At 33.2% G+C, this 15531-nt stretch overlaps 2 protein-coding genes across 2 annotated transcripts in view; one reads left to right on the plus strand and one right to left on the minus strand.

Annotated features, from left to right (window-relative positions):
• The window catches only part of LOC114340380 (uncharacterized), a 1055195-nt gene that overhangs the window by 882395 nt on the left and 157269 nt on the right, over positions 1–15531 (minus strand). Inside the window, exon 3 of the mRNA XM_028291124.2 lies at positions 2768–2799. The gene's annotated coding sequence lies outside the window, so the exon portion shown is untranslated. The remainder of the gene's footprint in view (positions 1–2767; positions 2800–15531) is intronic.
• Positions 1–15531, plus strand: part of LOC114340365 (uncharacterized) — an 88506-nt gene that overhangs the window by 1885 nt on the left and 71090 nt on the right. The window contains exon 2 of the mRNA XM_050647832.1: positions 8798–8947. Coding sequence (XP_050503789.1) covers positions 8810–8947 — 138 coding nt within the window. The 5' untranslated portion in view covers positions 8798–8809. The remainder of the gene's footprint in view (positions 1–8797; positions 8948–15531) is intronic.

The following is a 15531-nucleotide window of genomic DNA, read 5'->3' on the forward strand; positions in this document are numbered from 1 at the left end:
ATACAACGCATGCGTATTCCATGAAATCATCTGAACTGGGTTCAGAAATCTTTGAACGGCCGAATTCCACCGTTCAAGAATCGTTCAAGTTTAAACTGCCATCGGTTGAATGTGAATTGAGAAAGACGATTTTGACTTTAAACTGACGTTCACTAAAAGGGTCGATTTCTCATACCTGCGGTAATCTATGGTTCAGTTGAACCAGGATCACCGGTGATCTTCGGTTTTGTTTGGAATGCATTTCTCATTGCACGTTCATGTCAGTGCTCGTTTTACAGCTTTCGAGAAATGCCAATAGATGCAAAAGGTAAAAAACTGTCGCCATTTTGAACTACCGTTTTTGGGTAAAGTTAAATTGAAGTATTTATAGTCAAATAGTCATTTTAATAATTATAAATAAATATTATAAAAACAAAAATAATTTTATCGTTTATCGTTAGGCTTAATATAATAAAATAGAATATTTTTATATTATGACAGCGTTTGTGTTAATACAACGCATGCGTAGTCTATGAAATCATCTGAACTGAGTTCTGAAATCTTTAAACTGCCGAATTCCACCGTTCAAGCATCGTTCAAGTTTAGACTGCCATCGGTTGAACGTGCGAATTGAGAAAGACGATTTTGACTTTAAACTGACGTTTACTAGAAGTTCAGGTTAAACTGGAGTTGAACTCGATATGAGAAATTGGCCCTAAAAAGTTCAGGTTAAACTGGAGTTGAACTCGATATGAGAAATCGGCCCTAAGCGTTAAAATCCCTAGGGATTATAAGTAGCTAACGCCATGGCGTTCAAAATCCTTGGGTCTTCTTCTTCTTCTTCTTCTTCTTCTTCTTCTTCTTCCTCTTTATAAGCAATTCCGCTTGTTCACTGGCGGGTTGATACCTCTATGGAAGGTTGTCACTCCATCTTTTGCGCGGTCTGCCGATACTTCTTCTACCGATTGGTGATTTATCTCTTGCTATTTTGACCACACGTGTCTCCCCCATTCTCGTTATGTAGTTGTTCCATTCCCTTTTTCTGTTTAGTGTCTATTCGTTTTTACACTGTACGTTACATTCTCTTTTAATATCTTCACTCCTCTTTCGATCTCTTAGTTCATTTCCTGTAATTCTTCTCAGTACTCTCATCTCTGCCGTTTCCAGTAGTCTTTGTGTTGTGGCTGTATCGAGTCTTGTTTCTGATGCATATGTCATTATTGGTCTTACACTGGCTTTATAAATTCTTGACTTCATCTCAGTAATAATATTTCGGTTTCGCCATATAGTGTTATTAAGGCATCCTGCCAGTCTATTCGCTTTTTGTACTTGATTTCTCACTTGGTGTGGATCCTTGGGTGAGGTGGATTATTCCTCTATACTCTATGTTATTTATACCTTGTTATGTGACTTTTTTCCTTTTCTTCCTATACTTGCACTGAACTTTCCAGTGCTTAACTTTCATATCTTCTTCTACATCATCCATTATCTTATTCTAGGCCTTCCTCTACACCAGTGTCATAGTGGTGTACAGTTAGTTATCCTGCTCAGCATATCTTAGTGTGGGCGTTTCTGTATTTATGTCCTATCCATTCTCAAGCAAAGAGATTTTATGGATCTGACTATACTTCTCCCTTTAATTCTTTTTCAATTTATTTTCAATTCTTTCTCCCTTTCTTGTTACAGTGTGACCCAGTATCTTTCTCAGCATTTCTCTTTCATATTTTATTTTTCATCTTTCTCTTTCGTGTTAATCATCGTTGTTTCCATTCCATATGTAACAACAGATTTTATGTAGGTTCATCTTTGCTCTCTTACTTGGAGTTCTGCTTCTCAGCAGATTTCTATTCATATGATTTTTTGCCTTTCGGAATATTTTCACCTGTTCTCTCTTTTCCGATTTTCCCTATTTTTATTCTCAAGTAGCTAAAGATGGATACAGTTTCAAATTTATGGTTCTATGTTATTAGATATTTCTGAGTTCTTTTATCGTCCTTCCCCATCGTCATGTATTTTGTTTTGTCCTGGTTTATTTCTAGCCTATTCTCTTTGCCTGCTTATGTAATTTTTCAATCTCTCTTATAAGTGTCATCTTTATCTTTGCTATGATGACCAGATCATCTGCATATGCCCTTACTTTAAGTTGATCTGTACTAATGTTTTGGTTGACGAAGTTTGTCCTTATTGTGGCTTCCAATATCAGGTTCAACAGTGTCGATGAAATGAAGTTACCTTGTTTCAAGTACATATTTGTTTACTTTGATCTCCTCAGAAATTTTTCCTATAAAACTTATCTTTGCTGTGGTGTCCTTTAAACTCGGTGGTAGCATATGTGTTAATTTTTCTAGGATGATTCTAAGGTGTTCTATCTATTCCATCATTTTCGTCAGATTAGTTGCATGAAAAAGCATTTTCAAAAATATTGAATAAGCATTAAAAAAATTCGTAATGGACATTACACAATAAAAAAGAATCAAATAAATTCACCATGGAAAAAGAAAAGAATGTTATTCACTTCCTTTTCTGCATGTACTAATCACAAAAGAGGATACAGGATATATAATCAAAATTTAACAACCAAAGCAATCCAGAAACACTCAAGTCCTTCAAAGAACCATATATTATTATAACATCCGAGCAAGGTCGGAAGAAGTTCGGCATTATTTTTTTTACGTATTTTATCGGTGTTCAGAATGTATTTTGTCCCCGATGTGAGATTTTAATGCAGTTTAAGATTAAAAACACTGTTCGAAAACTAACAAACTACAATATTTTGAGTAATACTTACGTTATAGTGTAAAATCATTTCATCTAGAGAACCTGCAACAAATAATATATGTTAAAACGGCTAAAATTTTGAGCAGAATTCTATTATATCGTTACGATTAAATCAGAACTAAAAATTAAAAATAGTTTACATTTATTGTTTCGATGTATATATGATCGATTTACAATCTTCTACGCCGTTTTTCGAGACCCATCCATCACCATCTGTTAATGCTTCTTCGTCTAATTTTATGTCTCCAATTTCCCTGTCTTTGTTTTCTCCCCCATTTCTTCTTGGTCTTTCACGTTTTTTGCGTCCCCGCAGTACACAATTTAACAGTTCCTTTGGTAGTCTATCTTCCATGGTCCTCTGTACATGACCGAACCATATAAGTTGTTTTGTCTTAATATATACCGGCTACAGTAACGTGTTATACTTTTATTATTTCTCTGATTTAAAGCTTCATTTACACTTAGCAAGTTTACAGGATGAAAGTATTTGCGGCCACTAAACTTTCCATGTTTACACTTACTTTCAGCCAGCAAACTTACCAAGCTTTACTAAAAGTCAATTTTTGTGGCTTTTAGCACGTGCTCTGTTCTAGTTTTTATTTGCCGTACTTCAATGCCATAAGTTATAATGTTTCAGATTATGCTGTTTTTCGTTTATTGGCTTTTGATATCGTCTGATCCTAGAGAATCCCCTTTAATGTCGATATTGGTCTTCTATTATGTATGTATCTGTCTTCTTCTTAACGTGCCCTATCAAGTCCTCTTGACGTTGGCGATTAACATGGCGAAACTGTCTCTGTCTCGAGCTATTCTAAATAGTTGTTCTGCTTTCTTTATTCCTGTCCACTCTCGGATATTCTTCAACCAAGAGGCCTGCTTTCTACCAATTCCTCTGCGTCCTTCGATTTTACCCATCATAATAAGTTGAAGAATATTATACCGGTATCCCCTTACTACTGTCCAAAATAGGCCATCTTTCTATATTTGATGTTATCAAGGTATATTTTAAAAAGCGCTGTTACGATGCAGCAACACTGTTTTAGGCCATTGATTGTTTTTTGAGAGTTTATTCCCTATTTTTACTCGAGACTCTGTATTATTATATAGTTCTTTAATTGAATTTAGGTTATTGATTGCATATTTCTAAGACTTCCCAGACTGGTTTAGGTGGACATTATCGAATGCATTTTTGAGGTCGACATATAGTAAATAATGTACCTCTTGATTCCTAGTGGTTCCCTTTTTTATTAGTTGCTCAATGAAAAGTAAGTGATCCACGGTCGATGTTTTGACTCTAAAACCTGACTGCTCTACTGGTTCTATATCTTTGTAATCTATTTCGATTATATTTTTCAGTATTGTTCCATATACCCAAATAATTTCAATGTCTATCTCGTAAATAGTTCTCACAATATAAATTGCATAATTTATTTTATTTTGATACTGGGAAACAGAAACAAAAATCCTTCTAATAGTTTAACTTTATCTGCATTAGTAATAATGAAAATTCAGACATAATATAATATACAAGTTAAAGTAGATTACTTTAAAATGGTAGTGACAATATTTTTGAGGTTTTATTGTAACATTTAATGGTCTTGGAGTTTCAAAAGAAAACTATTTTAAGCAAAACTTTTCACATTTGCAGACCTAATCCACTGTTTTCCTGTTCATTGTTGGCTGTAGTTTTAAATAAAAATGTTTACTTTATTTTCTGGTTTATTCCCAAAAAATAACTATTTATAAAAATGGCACGAGAAAATAGTTTCAGACAATATATTGAATGGAATATTTGATATATTTTTTTTCAGAATACAGCAATTTACTATTAAATTTTCTAATCGACTGTACATGGGGCAAAACTAGAATTTTACTTCAAAATTATACATATTTTAAAATGTCTTTATATTTTCCTTTATTTAAATTTATCTATCATAATTTATATGTTCCTTTAACATGCCACTTTCAGTTGACAGTTTTCCAAATCTAACGTTTTCCAAATTTAAATTTTATGTAGTCCTTACACAGACAACCGTCATGGAATTTTATGCATTTTACTTCCAAATGTTATAAGATAATAAAAGAATTTACTGTATTTTGCATGAATAGAATTTTTATATTATGTTAGCTCCACGCCAATATTCATTTTCAAGGCAACAAAGAAGTGTACAATGGTATTCTCGATTTAGAATAGAATAGAATAGAAATATGCTTTATTGTCACTGAAAATTTTTACAATTTTATGGACAAAGTTTACACACAGTCAAAAGAAAAGTAATGTCAATAACAAATAACAACTACAATTTACTAAAATTAGATAAATGGTCAATATACAGTATATAAGATGTATAAAAGCAAAGCCAAAAAAAAAATTATTGTAAAATTTATATAAATTGCAAATTGAACATACTTACAACAAATAAAATACAACATTAGGAACTGACAAGGGTTAGCTACTGCGAATGAAACACAATTTTCTTAGTTATTCATTAAGAAACTCTTCTATTGAATAATATGGTCTTTTAGATAGATAGGCTTTTGTCATTTTACGGAACTTTGGGAAAGATGTTGCAGATTTAAGTTGTAAAGGGAGATGGTTGTAAAGTTTTTTTGTGGAATATAATATAGATTTCTTTACTAACTCAGTGGATGGGATCGGTAAATAAATATCAAATATTGAATTTCTGGAGTAAACATAATTGGGCCTTGCTGGAAAGACATGAAGGTGTTTACGAGTGAAACAAACCGTTTCTAGAATATATAAAGATGGAAGTGTTAAAGTTCTGTAATCTCTGAAGTAACTTCTGCAATGTGTAGATCTTCTGAGGCCAAACAGATATCTTATTGCTCTTTTTTGCAATTTAAAAATAACATCAAATTGAGCAGCTGTACTAGAACCCCAAAAAGGAAGACCATATCGAAGATGAGACTGGAACAACCAAAAATATGTTATTATAGAAAATGCTAAATGGAGTTCCCTTGAGACAGCTCTTATTGCATAGCAAGCTGAGGCGAGTTTCTTACTTAACGAATCGATATGAAGGGACCATTTGAGGTGGCTGTCTAAAAAAATATCAAGAAATTTTACAGAATCAACGGTACCGATCTGGCTGTTATTAAGAGGCAAAGGTTGAAGAGCCCCTTTATAGGATAATGCTACTGTTTTATCTACGTTAAAAGAGAGTAAATTAGAGTCAGACCAGGTCTTTATCGTCAGTAGATCCGAAGCTACAGTTTCATGAAGAGATGCAATAGTTGAGTTGCTCCAAGTGATACTGGTATCATCAGCATACAAAGCTTGAGGTGTACATCTTTTAATGGTAGAAAATTATAAATATCGATTAGAGCCACATCATCGTCATCATCAAGGCCTTTTCCAAGGTTTTCCCAAGGTTTTTTGTATGACTTGACTTCCGTTACAATTTTCTTCCACTCGTTTCGATTTGTGTATAGTTCTCTCCAGTTTCTCACTTTCAGGGGGTGAGAAATCCACTTTCTTAATCAGTCCTTAGTTTTTCCTTCTCTGTCTCTCTCTCTCTCTCTCTCTCTCTCTCTCTCTCTCTCTCTCTCTCTCTCTCTCTCTCTCTCTCTCTCTCTCTCTCTCTCTCTGAGCCTCAGCGATTTGAGTCTCTGCGCTTTAATAAATCTAACTATGTCTTCTCCCGTCATTATGTCTCTTCGTGGTTCATTCTTCTCCTCATTTTTCCGTTTTCCATTCTTATCAGGCCCATAATTCTTCTGAGAATTTTTCTTTACGAATATCCTCAATATTTTTTTCCCTGGAAGCCGTTTGTTGAGAACCGGTCGTACTGCAGCCACTTGGCTTATTGTACATCTTGCCAAGATATGGTTGACTGTTTCAGGTTCTCTGTTACAGGGTTTGCAGCTCAAGTCTCCATGAAACAGCCCCATTGTATGCAGGTGACCCTTAACTGGCGCATGCCCAGTGAGGAAACCTGTTATGAATCTGAGCTGATTCCTGCTTGTTTTCAACAGTAATTTCACCCTACTAGCACATGTCCGTCCGATATATATCTTGCCATGTGTTTGACCGGATATACTCTCCCGGTGTGAGTTGTGTTGTCTTCGGATCCAGGCTTTTTTACGTTCGCGGACGGCGCTTTTTGGCACTCCCACGGCCGGCTCTGGACCCAGGTATTTTGTAGCTGATGCTCTCCTGGCAAATGCATCAGCTCTTTCATTGCAGTATATGTCCTGATGACCTGGATCCCATACCAGTATACCACTGTTAAGTTGCGCCAGTCTATCAAGTTCTTGTCAATATTCCCACACTAGCTTAGAGTTCACCTTAGCGCTTATAGACTTTATTTCGAAGGCCCTCAAGTTGTTTTCTCTTGCACACTGCAGAATTGCAAAAATCTCTGCCTGAAATACGGAGGTATATTCTCTCAGTGGAATAGAAATGTTGAAATTTCAACCACTACAGAATACTCCTCAATGCTCGATCTTAATTTTCTTTATCTTTATTTGTGAGGCACATTGTCTCAGCTGCTAGTAAGTAATGGTCTGATTGCAACTCTGCATATTTTCAGTTTTGTATTTCTGAATAAGTTTCTGTCCTTCATTATTTCTATCTTCATTATTATTTCGTCACTTCTTTTATTTTTGCCATTCACCATGACTCCCAAATATTTAAATTTTTGAACTTTTTCGAAAGTGTAGTTTTCTATCTTGATTTTTCCCCCTCTTGTTTTCTTCTCTTTCAGAGCAGTTTAAATATTTTTTTCCTTCACTAATTTGTAGACTTGTTTTCCATGCTTGATTTTCCAGGATTGTTACTGCTTCTTTTAATATCTCCTTATCTCTTTCCATAAGAACTATGTAATCTGCATATACTACTACAATTTGTTTAGAGGAGTGGGCTATAGTTCCTTTAACTCCCCTAGTCTTGACTGTTCATTCTACTGCTATGCTGAATAGTGTGGTTGACAAGGAATAGCCTTGTCGTATGCCAAATATTATACCTATTTATTGAGAAAGCAATTTCTTTGAAAGTAAAATAAGTTGCAAGCAAGGGGGTAACCTGAATGTACCCACATTGTAATCTAACTTGTAACCAATTGATTTATTATTAAATACCTTAGCTAAACCGAAGTCCACAGTTATTTTACTATCGTATTTATTACGAGGCTCCCTGCCTCGTAATTCTACCATTAGTCATACCTTTGTTGACTTTCTCATTTCGTTCAGCTAAATGAGCTCCGTATATTATTCTTGTTAGCTTAATTGGGAATACTTGTAATCCCAGCACATGATGTTTGTTGTTATTATTGAATTTTACCACAAATAATAATTTTTGTAACTAGTGGCTAGTGTACCTAACTACATATCAGTTCACAAAACTTCATATTACACTGTCTGTCTCGTACTGTCATTAGTCAGAAACGCTTTCATACCTATCACCTGTAATCAGTTGGCGTTCACCTTTCTCTTTGTGAAGACAGAGAAATCAACTCAACCACCCACATGCTCGTTGTATAGTCATATGATGCTTTGGGATCTATCTTTCTTAAATTTCACCCATTGCCAGGGTTTAATATATAACACGCCAATGTAAGGATTTTAGTCGGCATTTTAAGGGTTTTAACCCATGCATTTTTGGTGGCTTAGCATAGTATAACCTAATTTTTTTATCTTGGTCAACCTTTAAATTTTTTACTCTTGTCTTCACTAATTATGGTTATACTTATTTTAGGCTTAGAACACTGATGATGCTCTCTTTAAGACCGAAAACGTTCTGTTTTTTAATGTGGTACTTTATTGGGGTTTTCAAATAAATAGACCTCTTACACAGAAGATCTTTTTCTTCAATTTTTGTAATTAATGGTATAGAGCCAGCTACAGGAAATTTTTCCTTATGGATTTTAAAATAAGTATCTGGGGAAGGTCGTAATAAAATTCTCTAAAAATTTTAAAAAACATAGTTTAAAAAAATAATATATTTAATATAACATAATATAAAAAAATAATTTATTTAAATTTGTAAAAAAAAAATATTTCAAAAAAATTGTATTTACAGGTACTTCCAAAAATGTTGAAACTACGAGGAATACTGATAATATCTTCTTTATGTTTTTTACTGGCCAACGGTATAACCAGAAGTGACACCTACATTCAAAATTCTGGTATTGAAGATCTTGAAACATCTGCATCAGGCTATTCCTACCAGGTATGTATGTATATTCATCTATGTTTATTATAATAATGGTAGGGGAGCAAAGTATGCTAAATGTGCAGTCACTCGAGCGCTTTGGGGACCTATTGGGTTGTGAAGAGGAGGTCCTAAAACCAAAAAAAGTTAAGTAAAATTTTCCAGTTTAGTGGGCGCTTGCCATTTTTTAATTTAATTTTCCATTTCCAACAATCGTTTTTCCGATTAAAATGCCATCTATCCATAATTCGAAAAAATGTGTCGAATAAAAGTTACTTATTTTTACGTAAGGAATCCAAATCTGCAATAAAAATTGAGGGCTCCTGTTTAAGATTTTAAAGTAACCCCCCACCCCACATCCATGGGGGTCGTGTTTGGTGCCATTCGATAGATTTTTCAAAAACATTGAATAAGTGTATTTTACAGTTTTTCGACCTGATTTTCATTTCGCGAAATATCGCAGGATTCGTATTTAAACTATTAAATTTACCCCCCACCCCTCTCCGTGGGAAGTCGTGTATGGTATCATTCGACAGATTTTTAAAAAATATTGGGCATATATTTTTTAGTTTTTCGATCTGTCATTTATTTCGCGATATATTCGCTTTTTTCTTGTGAAAATTTGGGACTCACCCATTTCTTTACGCCCGGCTGAAATCGTCAGATTTTTGAAATATACACTCTTTTGCATGTACTTAACTTACCTTATCTTAATCTGACAATTTCGAGTTTTTTTAAGGAGAGATTTTTTTTTCGGGCCCCCCTTAACGAACTCCCCTGTGTTAAGAGCCAATATATGGTAGAGGTACATCTCCAGGGTACCAGGTTTCTCCCCATATGCTAATCTGACGCGCTCGAGTAACTGCAAAATCCCCGCTTGGGCTCCCCTACCATAATGTAGGTGTATTTATTTCATGATTTAAATCCATCATTTACACGTATTTATTACATGTTCATTTATAACGTTCTCCACCGTTTTTCGACTTCCAATCGCTACTTCGTCCTGTCGTTCTGTAGGTCCTTTTCTATGTTTCTTTCTCTTACCCTCTTGTCTACTCCATGTCTCCAATTTGTTCTCCTTGCCTTCGAATTATCGTTTAAGTATTCACTTTGATACTCGTCGTTCATCCATTCTTTGTATATGTCCGGACCAGATAAGTCGTTTTGTTGATAAGTCATCTATTATTTTTTATTTGATTCCCGTTATTTCTCTAACGCATCCCGTGCTAATCCATTTTCTTCTGGATCTTCGTGCCACTCTTGTCCAAAAATCCATTTCCTTTTCCCTCAACACTTTCTTTCAGTGCTACACCGAGAGAAAAAAATTCTTGACATAAAGAAACTTTATTAATATTTAAGAAAGATCGACTTGGCATATTGCCTAAGAAATATATCTTTGTATGTAAGATATAATTTTCTAAAATATTTCAAATAAATTCTACTATAGCCAAAGAAATATATCTTAAACATGATTTAACTATCACTTTCTGGCAAACTTCAAACCCATTTATCAGAAAGAAATTACACTTGATGTTAATTAATTTTATTAGTCATAAAAATATATTTTCTACACATTAGAAAACTATTCTGTCTGAGCAATAATATTTCTTAGTAAGAAATATTATTATTTTACTATTAATAATTTATTTATTTAATGTTAAGAAATATATTTCGCAGAGATAAACGTATATTTAGAGTTAAGTTAATATTTCTTGAAAATAAAGTGATATTACATACGGCGAAATAAATCATTGTGTTAAGGTAAAATCATTATTTATTAATAAAACAAGATATAAAACGTTATTATTACATACAAATATTTTGTCCACCCTTAAACCACTGGCTTCTACACAACAATAAAAGGATGGAGAGGCAAATCCAACTTCCTCAAATTTTCCTTCTTTTGTTAATAGCACTTTGTATATCAGCAATTCACTAAAACAAAATCGTTATGTAGAAAGAGTAAACTTACTTTAATAAAATTTTTTTTATAAAGATATAGATATTTATTTTGACAAATTTAGGAAATACAAAAAAAAAACAAATACACGGCCACACGTAAGAACTATTAATACTAATAATAATCAATCATATTTAGTTCAAACATATGGCATTATTTAACCTACATATATTTGTTTATTTTTTTCTTTTTGTTAATGAAATATTAATTATTTATCTGTTTAATATTAAGTCACACAATAAACATTGTTAGCTAAAACAAGAGGGAAAATACAACCAATGTAAAGCATTGAAGCAGACATAATAATATGTAATTTTCTTAATTTTTATAATCTAAAAGAGACAGCATACCTAATCATTAAGAAATTTTATTACGGGAAAGTATTATTAGTTTACATCTAAGTCATTTAATACATATTAACTAATTCACGGTTTTCGGCAATAACATTTCTTAACCATAAACATATATTTCTTTTAGACTAACTGATTTCTTTTTCTCAAATTAACAGAAAAAATCCTCAGCGTTGCACCCGCCATGTTTGATATAGCGTTATATTGTATATTTTTATAGAAGACGATACATTCAAGAAACCTATTATAGTTGATACATAAGTATACACATTTTTAAAAAGGTACTTACATGTATGAAGTTCTGGAAGGTCCCGCAGTTGGTTAATAACTCCTTTCTTAATATTGTTCTGAAGCTATATATTATATCATTCTGTCCCAGCTTTAAATTGTGGCATATTTCCCAGTTAGAATAATAAGCTCCTTTATTTCAGAGTCGTCCATCATTATACCTAAAAAGCATATAAAGATACTATTATATTTCTTTTTTAACCATTCGAATACGCAACAATATTATTATTACATCTTAAATTACTCAATTTACTTTTATTTAATACCTACCTATATATGTACGTACCTTCAAAATATCCGTTAATTTTTAAAGTACACCAATAAATCCAACATCCATCTATATGAACATGAACATATCACGCCATCTTGACAAACACTGACCACTGACGACTCAATCATAAATAGTTAATCTGCGCAATTCTTTTGTGGAAGAAAATCTCTTTGCAAGTAACATTTCGGCATTAATGACAAAGTTTTTATTTTATAACCACAGTTACTACAGAGGGTATTTCTGAAGAATTATTTCTTGTGGTTTAAAATATTTATTTAATTGCAAGAAAATTTCTTGTTCACAAATATAAATATGCATTAACTTAACATTATATTTCTTATACTGCAAAATATTTGTAGTTTTCAATTTAAGAAATAAAAACTTTAGGATAAGAAAATTAAATGTAGCCATTAATGCATTTCTTAGTATTGAAGAAATTATCTTTAAGAAATTATTGAGTTGTGTTTAAAAAACTCGTTTCTTTATATGTGAACCGGTATGTTTAAGTTAATAGGATATGTTAACTTTTAAGAAATATTGCTCAAAGAAATCGGTGTTTTAGGAGAAAAGAAATTGTTCTCTCGGTGTATGTAGAGTAATAGTGGTCACTATACGAGTAGTCTCATATATCTTCTTTTTATTTTCTTTGCTGATGGATGGATCTCATAAAATACTGTTTAACAATGTGTTGGCTTTTCTACCTACCGTATTTATTTCTCTTATAACTTTTTCTATTGACTCATAGACCCGGCATATCGAACTCTTTAATTAATTTCCGGGCCATACAGTTTAAATCATCGTCATAAGCTAGCCAGTATTCCTTGATCATCTGCAAGATTGAGGGTACATACCATAGTGTTGGTGAATTTGATCCTCATTGATCTACATTTTATTTTATTTTATTTTTTAAAGCGCTTTCGAGGTATATTTTTAATAAAATGGGGGGCAGTCAACATCCTTGCTTCAATCCTTCATAATGTTGCAAATCTTGTTATATGTGTCCCAGTTTTATTTTTTTGTTATGGGTTGATTGTATAGTACTTTGATGGCTTCTATTAATTATATGTTAATATTCGTGCTTTTCATTTATTTCCACAGCTTCTTCAGTGGAACGATAGAGTAGGTTTTCCGTAGGTAGACGAACAACATATGAATTTCTTGATTCGGTGCCATCTTTTTTTCAATAACGGAGAAGAAAATTTCAATGACGGATCGACTTATATGAAATCCTGCTTTTTCTTCTGCTTCAGAATCTAAATATTCTTTCACGATCCAGTTCTTCAAAATCTACCCATATATTCTTCTCATAGATCCGGTTACAACTATTCCTCGGTATACACTTACAATTATAATATATTTTTTAAATAATTCCTGAAGGATTACCCGCAAGTTTTCCTTCGATCTTATTAAGAAAACAAAGAAGTTGTTTTAAAAATAAGCTTTTTAATTTCCATTAATAATTTAGAAGAAACCTGCCCTTACTATGTTTTCTTTGTTAACTTGCAATTATGTGGAATTAAATAAGCTACTTTCCGGCATAATTTGAACTTCGTTTTAACAAAAGGGTTAAAATAATAACAGGTATTTTTCTCACAAGAAGCACTAACATTTCTTATTTTAATAGAACCAAGGACGAAGATAAAAATACAAATTAAGGTTCCAAATAAAGCATGTTAGTGATAGCCTCAACCAGAAAATGTATCCTAAACGATATTGTTCAGCACCTAGGCCTGGATCCCGCGTAACAAAAAAAGTTTATTAATAGCAAGCTGAAAATTTGTTAATAGCTTAACGGTGTCTAGTCGGACAAACTTTGATGTACGGGAACGCTGGAACAGGGGAAGTTTTAATTGTGGAACAATTTAAAAATTTGGAACGTCAGATTACGAACACGCCCCATGTATTTTGTCGGACAGAACTTCCAATTGATTTGTTACCGTTTCATTAAACTCTCATGCAAAAATCAGACTGCTATTTATAATGTCCAGGTGGTAATAAATACCAGTCTGACTTTTGGATGAGAGTTTAATGAAATGGTAACAAATCAATTGGAAGTTCTGTCGGACGAAATAGATGGCACGTTTTCGTAGTCTGACGTTCCAAATTTTTAACCTGTTCCACAATTAAAACTTCCCCTTTTCCAGTGTTCCCGTACATCAAAGTTTGTTCAACCAGACACCGTTAAGCTATTAACAAATTTTCAGCTTGCTATTAATCAATTTTTTTTTAGTACCCGGGATCCAGACCTAATAGCACTGAAAATACTGCCTATAACAACTAAAAATGAAAGGGCTAAATTAATATTTGGTTTAAAATGCTGACAATCGATATCGAAGATCAAAAATCAGCTTTGAAATAAGTAGGTATATTAGTCTCAAAAAAGATAATTTTAAAAAATTCTGGAAAGATGCATAACCTATTTTTATTAGGGTATGTATGTCTTTTTAAAAAATGATCAATCTTGGCCTAGATCTTGTCGGCCACAACAAGTGTGTGGTTTAAAAAAATTTTGATGGTAGTTGTTAAAATACAAATTTTAACCAGCGTCCAAAATAATAATTTCAGACGCTCCCTCGTAAAATAACCCCTAAGTGAACCGCAGACTCTAGCGGCGTATATAAGTATTATTTTTTCTGGCGCGAAGCGTTCCTCCCTTCCCGAAAAAGACTTAACCACGTTGCATCGATCACTTTCTTCTTCAATCTCGAGGAGTGAATAACTAAAAACACTTCTCATTAACGGGTCCGCGTCATCCACGTGAAAAATTTACCGCCAAAAAAATTCTACCGGCTTTACTGAGCCAAAAGTGCGTAAAATAGTGCGCGTATCTATGTGTTTATAAAACAGTTTTTCGCAAACCGTATGTAGGTTACCTCAAACAGCTACACAAGGATACCTATCTGGCCAGATAAGAAAAAACAACCAGAAGCAACCACAGCGCAGGGTGAGTTTGTTTATTTCTACCAATAACTATCTTTGAACGCCTATAAACTAAATCGAGATCAACGAATCTTTTTAGTGTAAAAGAAAGGGTGCGCGCGTCTAAACTAATATTATATATTTTGAGCCAGCGCCTGGAAATACTTTTCCGAGAATAATTTAATTAATCTCTCGAAATATTTATGTAGTATTTTTCTTCATAAGTATCTAGTGGTCCTTCGAGCCGGATAATTAGCCATTTCTAATTTGCGTAAAAAAGAAAAAATTCTTGTATTCATTTGCAAAATCTCGCCGCGCGCCATCTTATAACGGTATTTTCGTTTTCGATTCTTTCCCTACGACTTGACGGAATATTCCATCGGTCGCGGTGGTACTACGAAGAAACCACCTACGTCACAACACGTACAAATCACTTTGCTCTAACAACGCTAAAGAATTTTCCACTGACATACGGGGGTGCGTTTGATAATATTTACACATTTTTACAAAAAAAAGACTCTTTAATATCTTAAATAATTCCTTTATTAAACATTTATTATCGATTACCAATTAAAATAAATTATCACAATGGAACAGGGACAAATTAACAAATTAACGAGGTCCAAAATTGCCAGTAAATTAGATTTAACTAGATTATGTAGTAGTGTAGAAACTGACTTAGCTTCTCTAACTAAATATATGATTAAGGAAATACTTTGTCAACTCAGAGATGCTTTTCGTACCTATAATGACGCAACTAATCTTCTCGCTGCAGAGCTAGCTACTACTGAAGACGTAGATCCGATAGTAAAAA

The sequence above is a fragment of the Diabrotica virgifera genome, chromosome 3, assembly GCF_917563875.1.
Source record: "Diabrotica virgifera virgifera chromosome 3, PGI_DIABVI_V3a".
Classification (NCBI taxonomy): Eukaryota; Metazoa; Arthropoda; class Insecta; order Coleoptera; family Chrysomelidae; genus Diabrotica; species Diabrotica virgifera.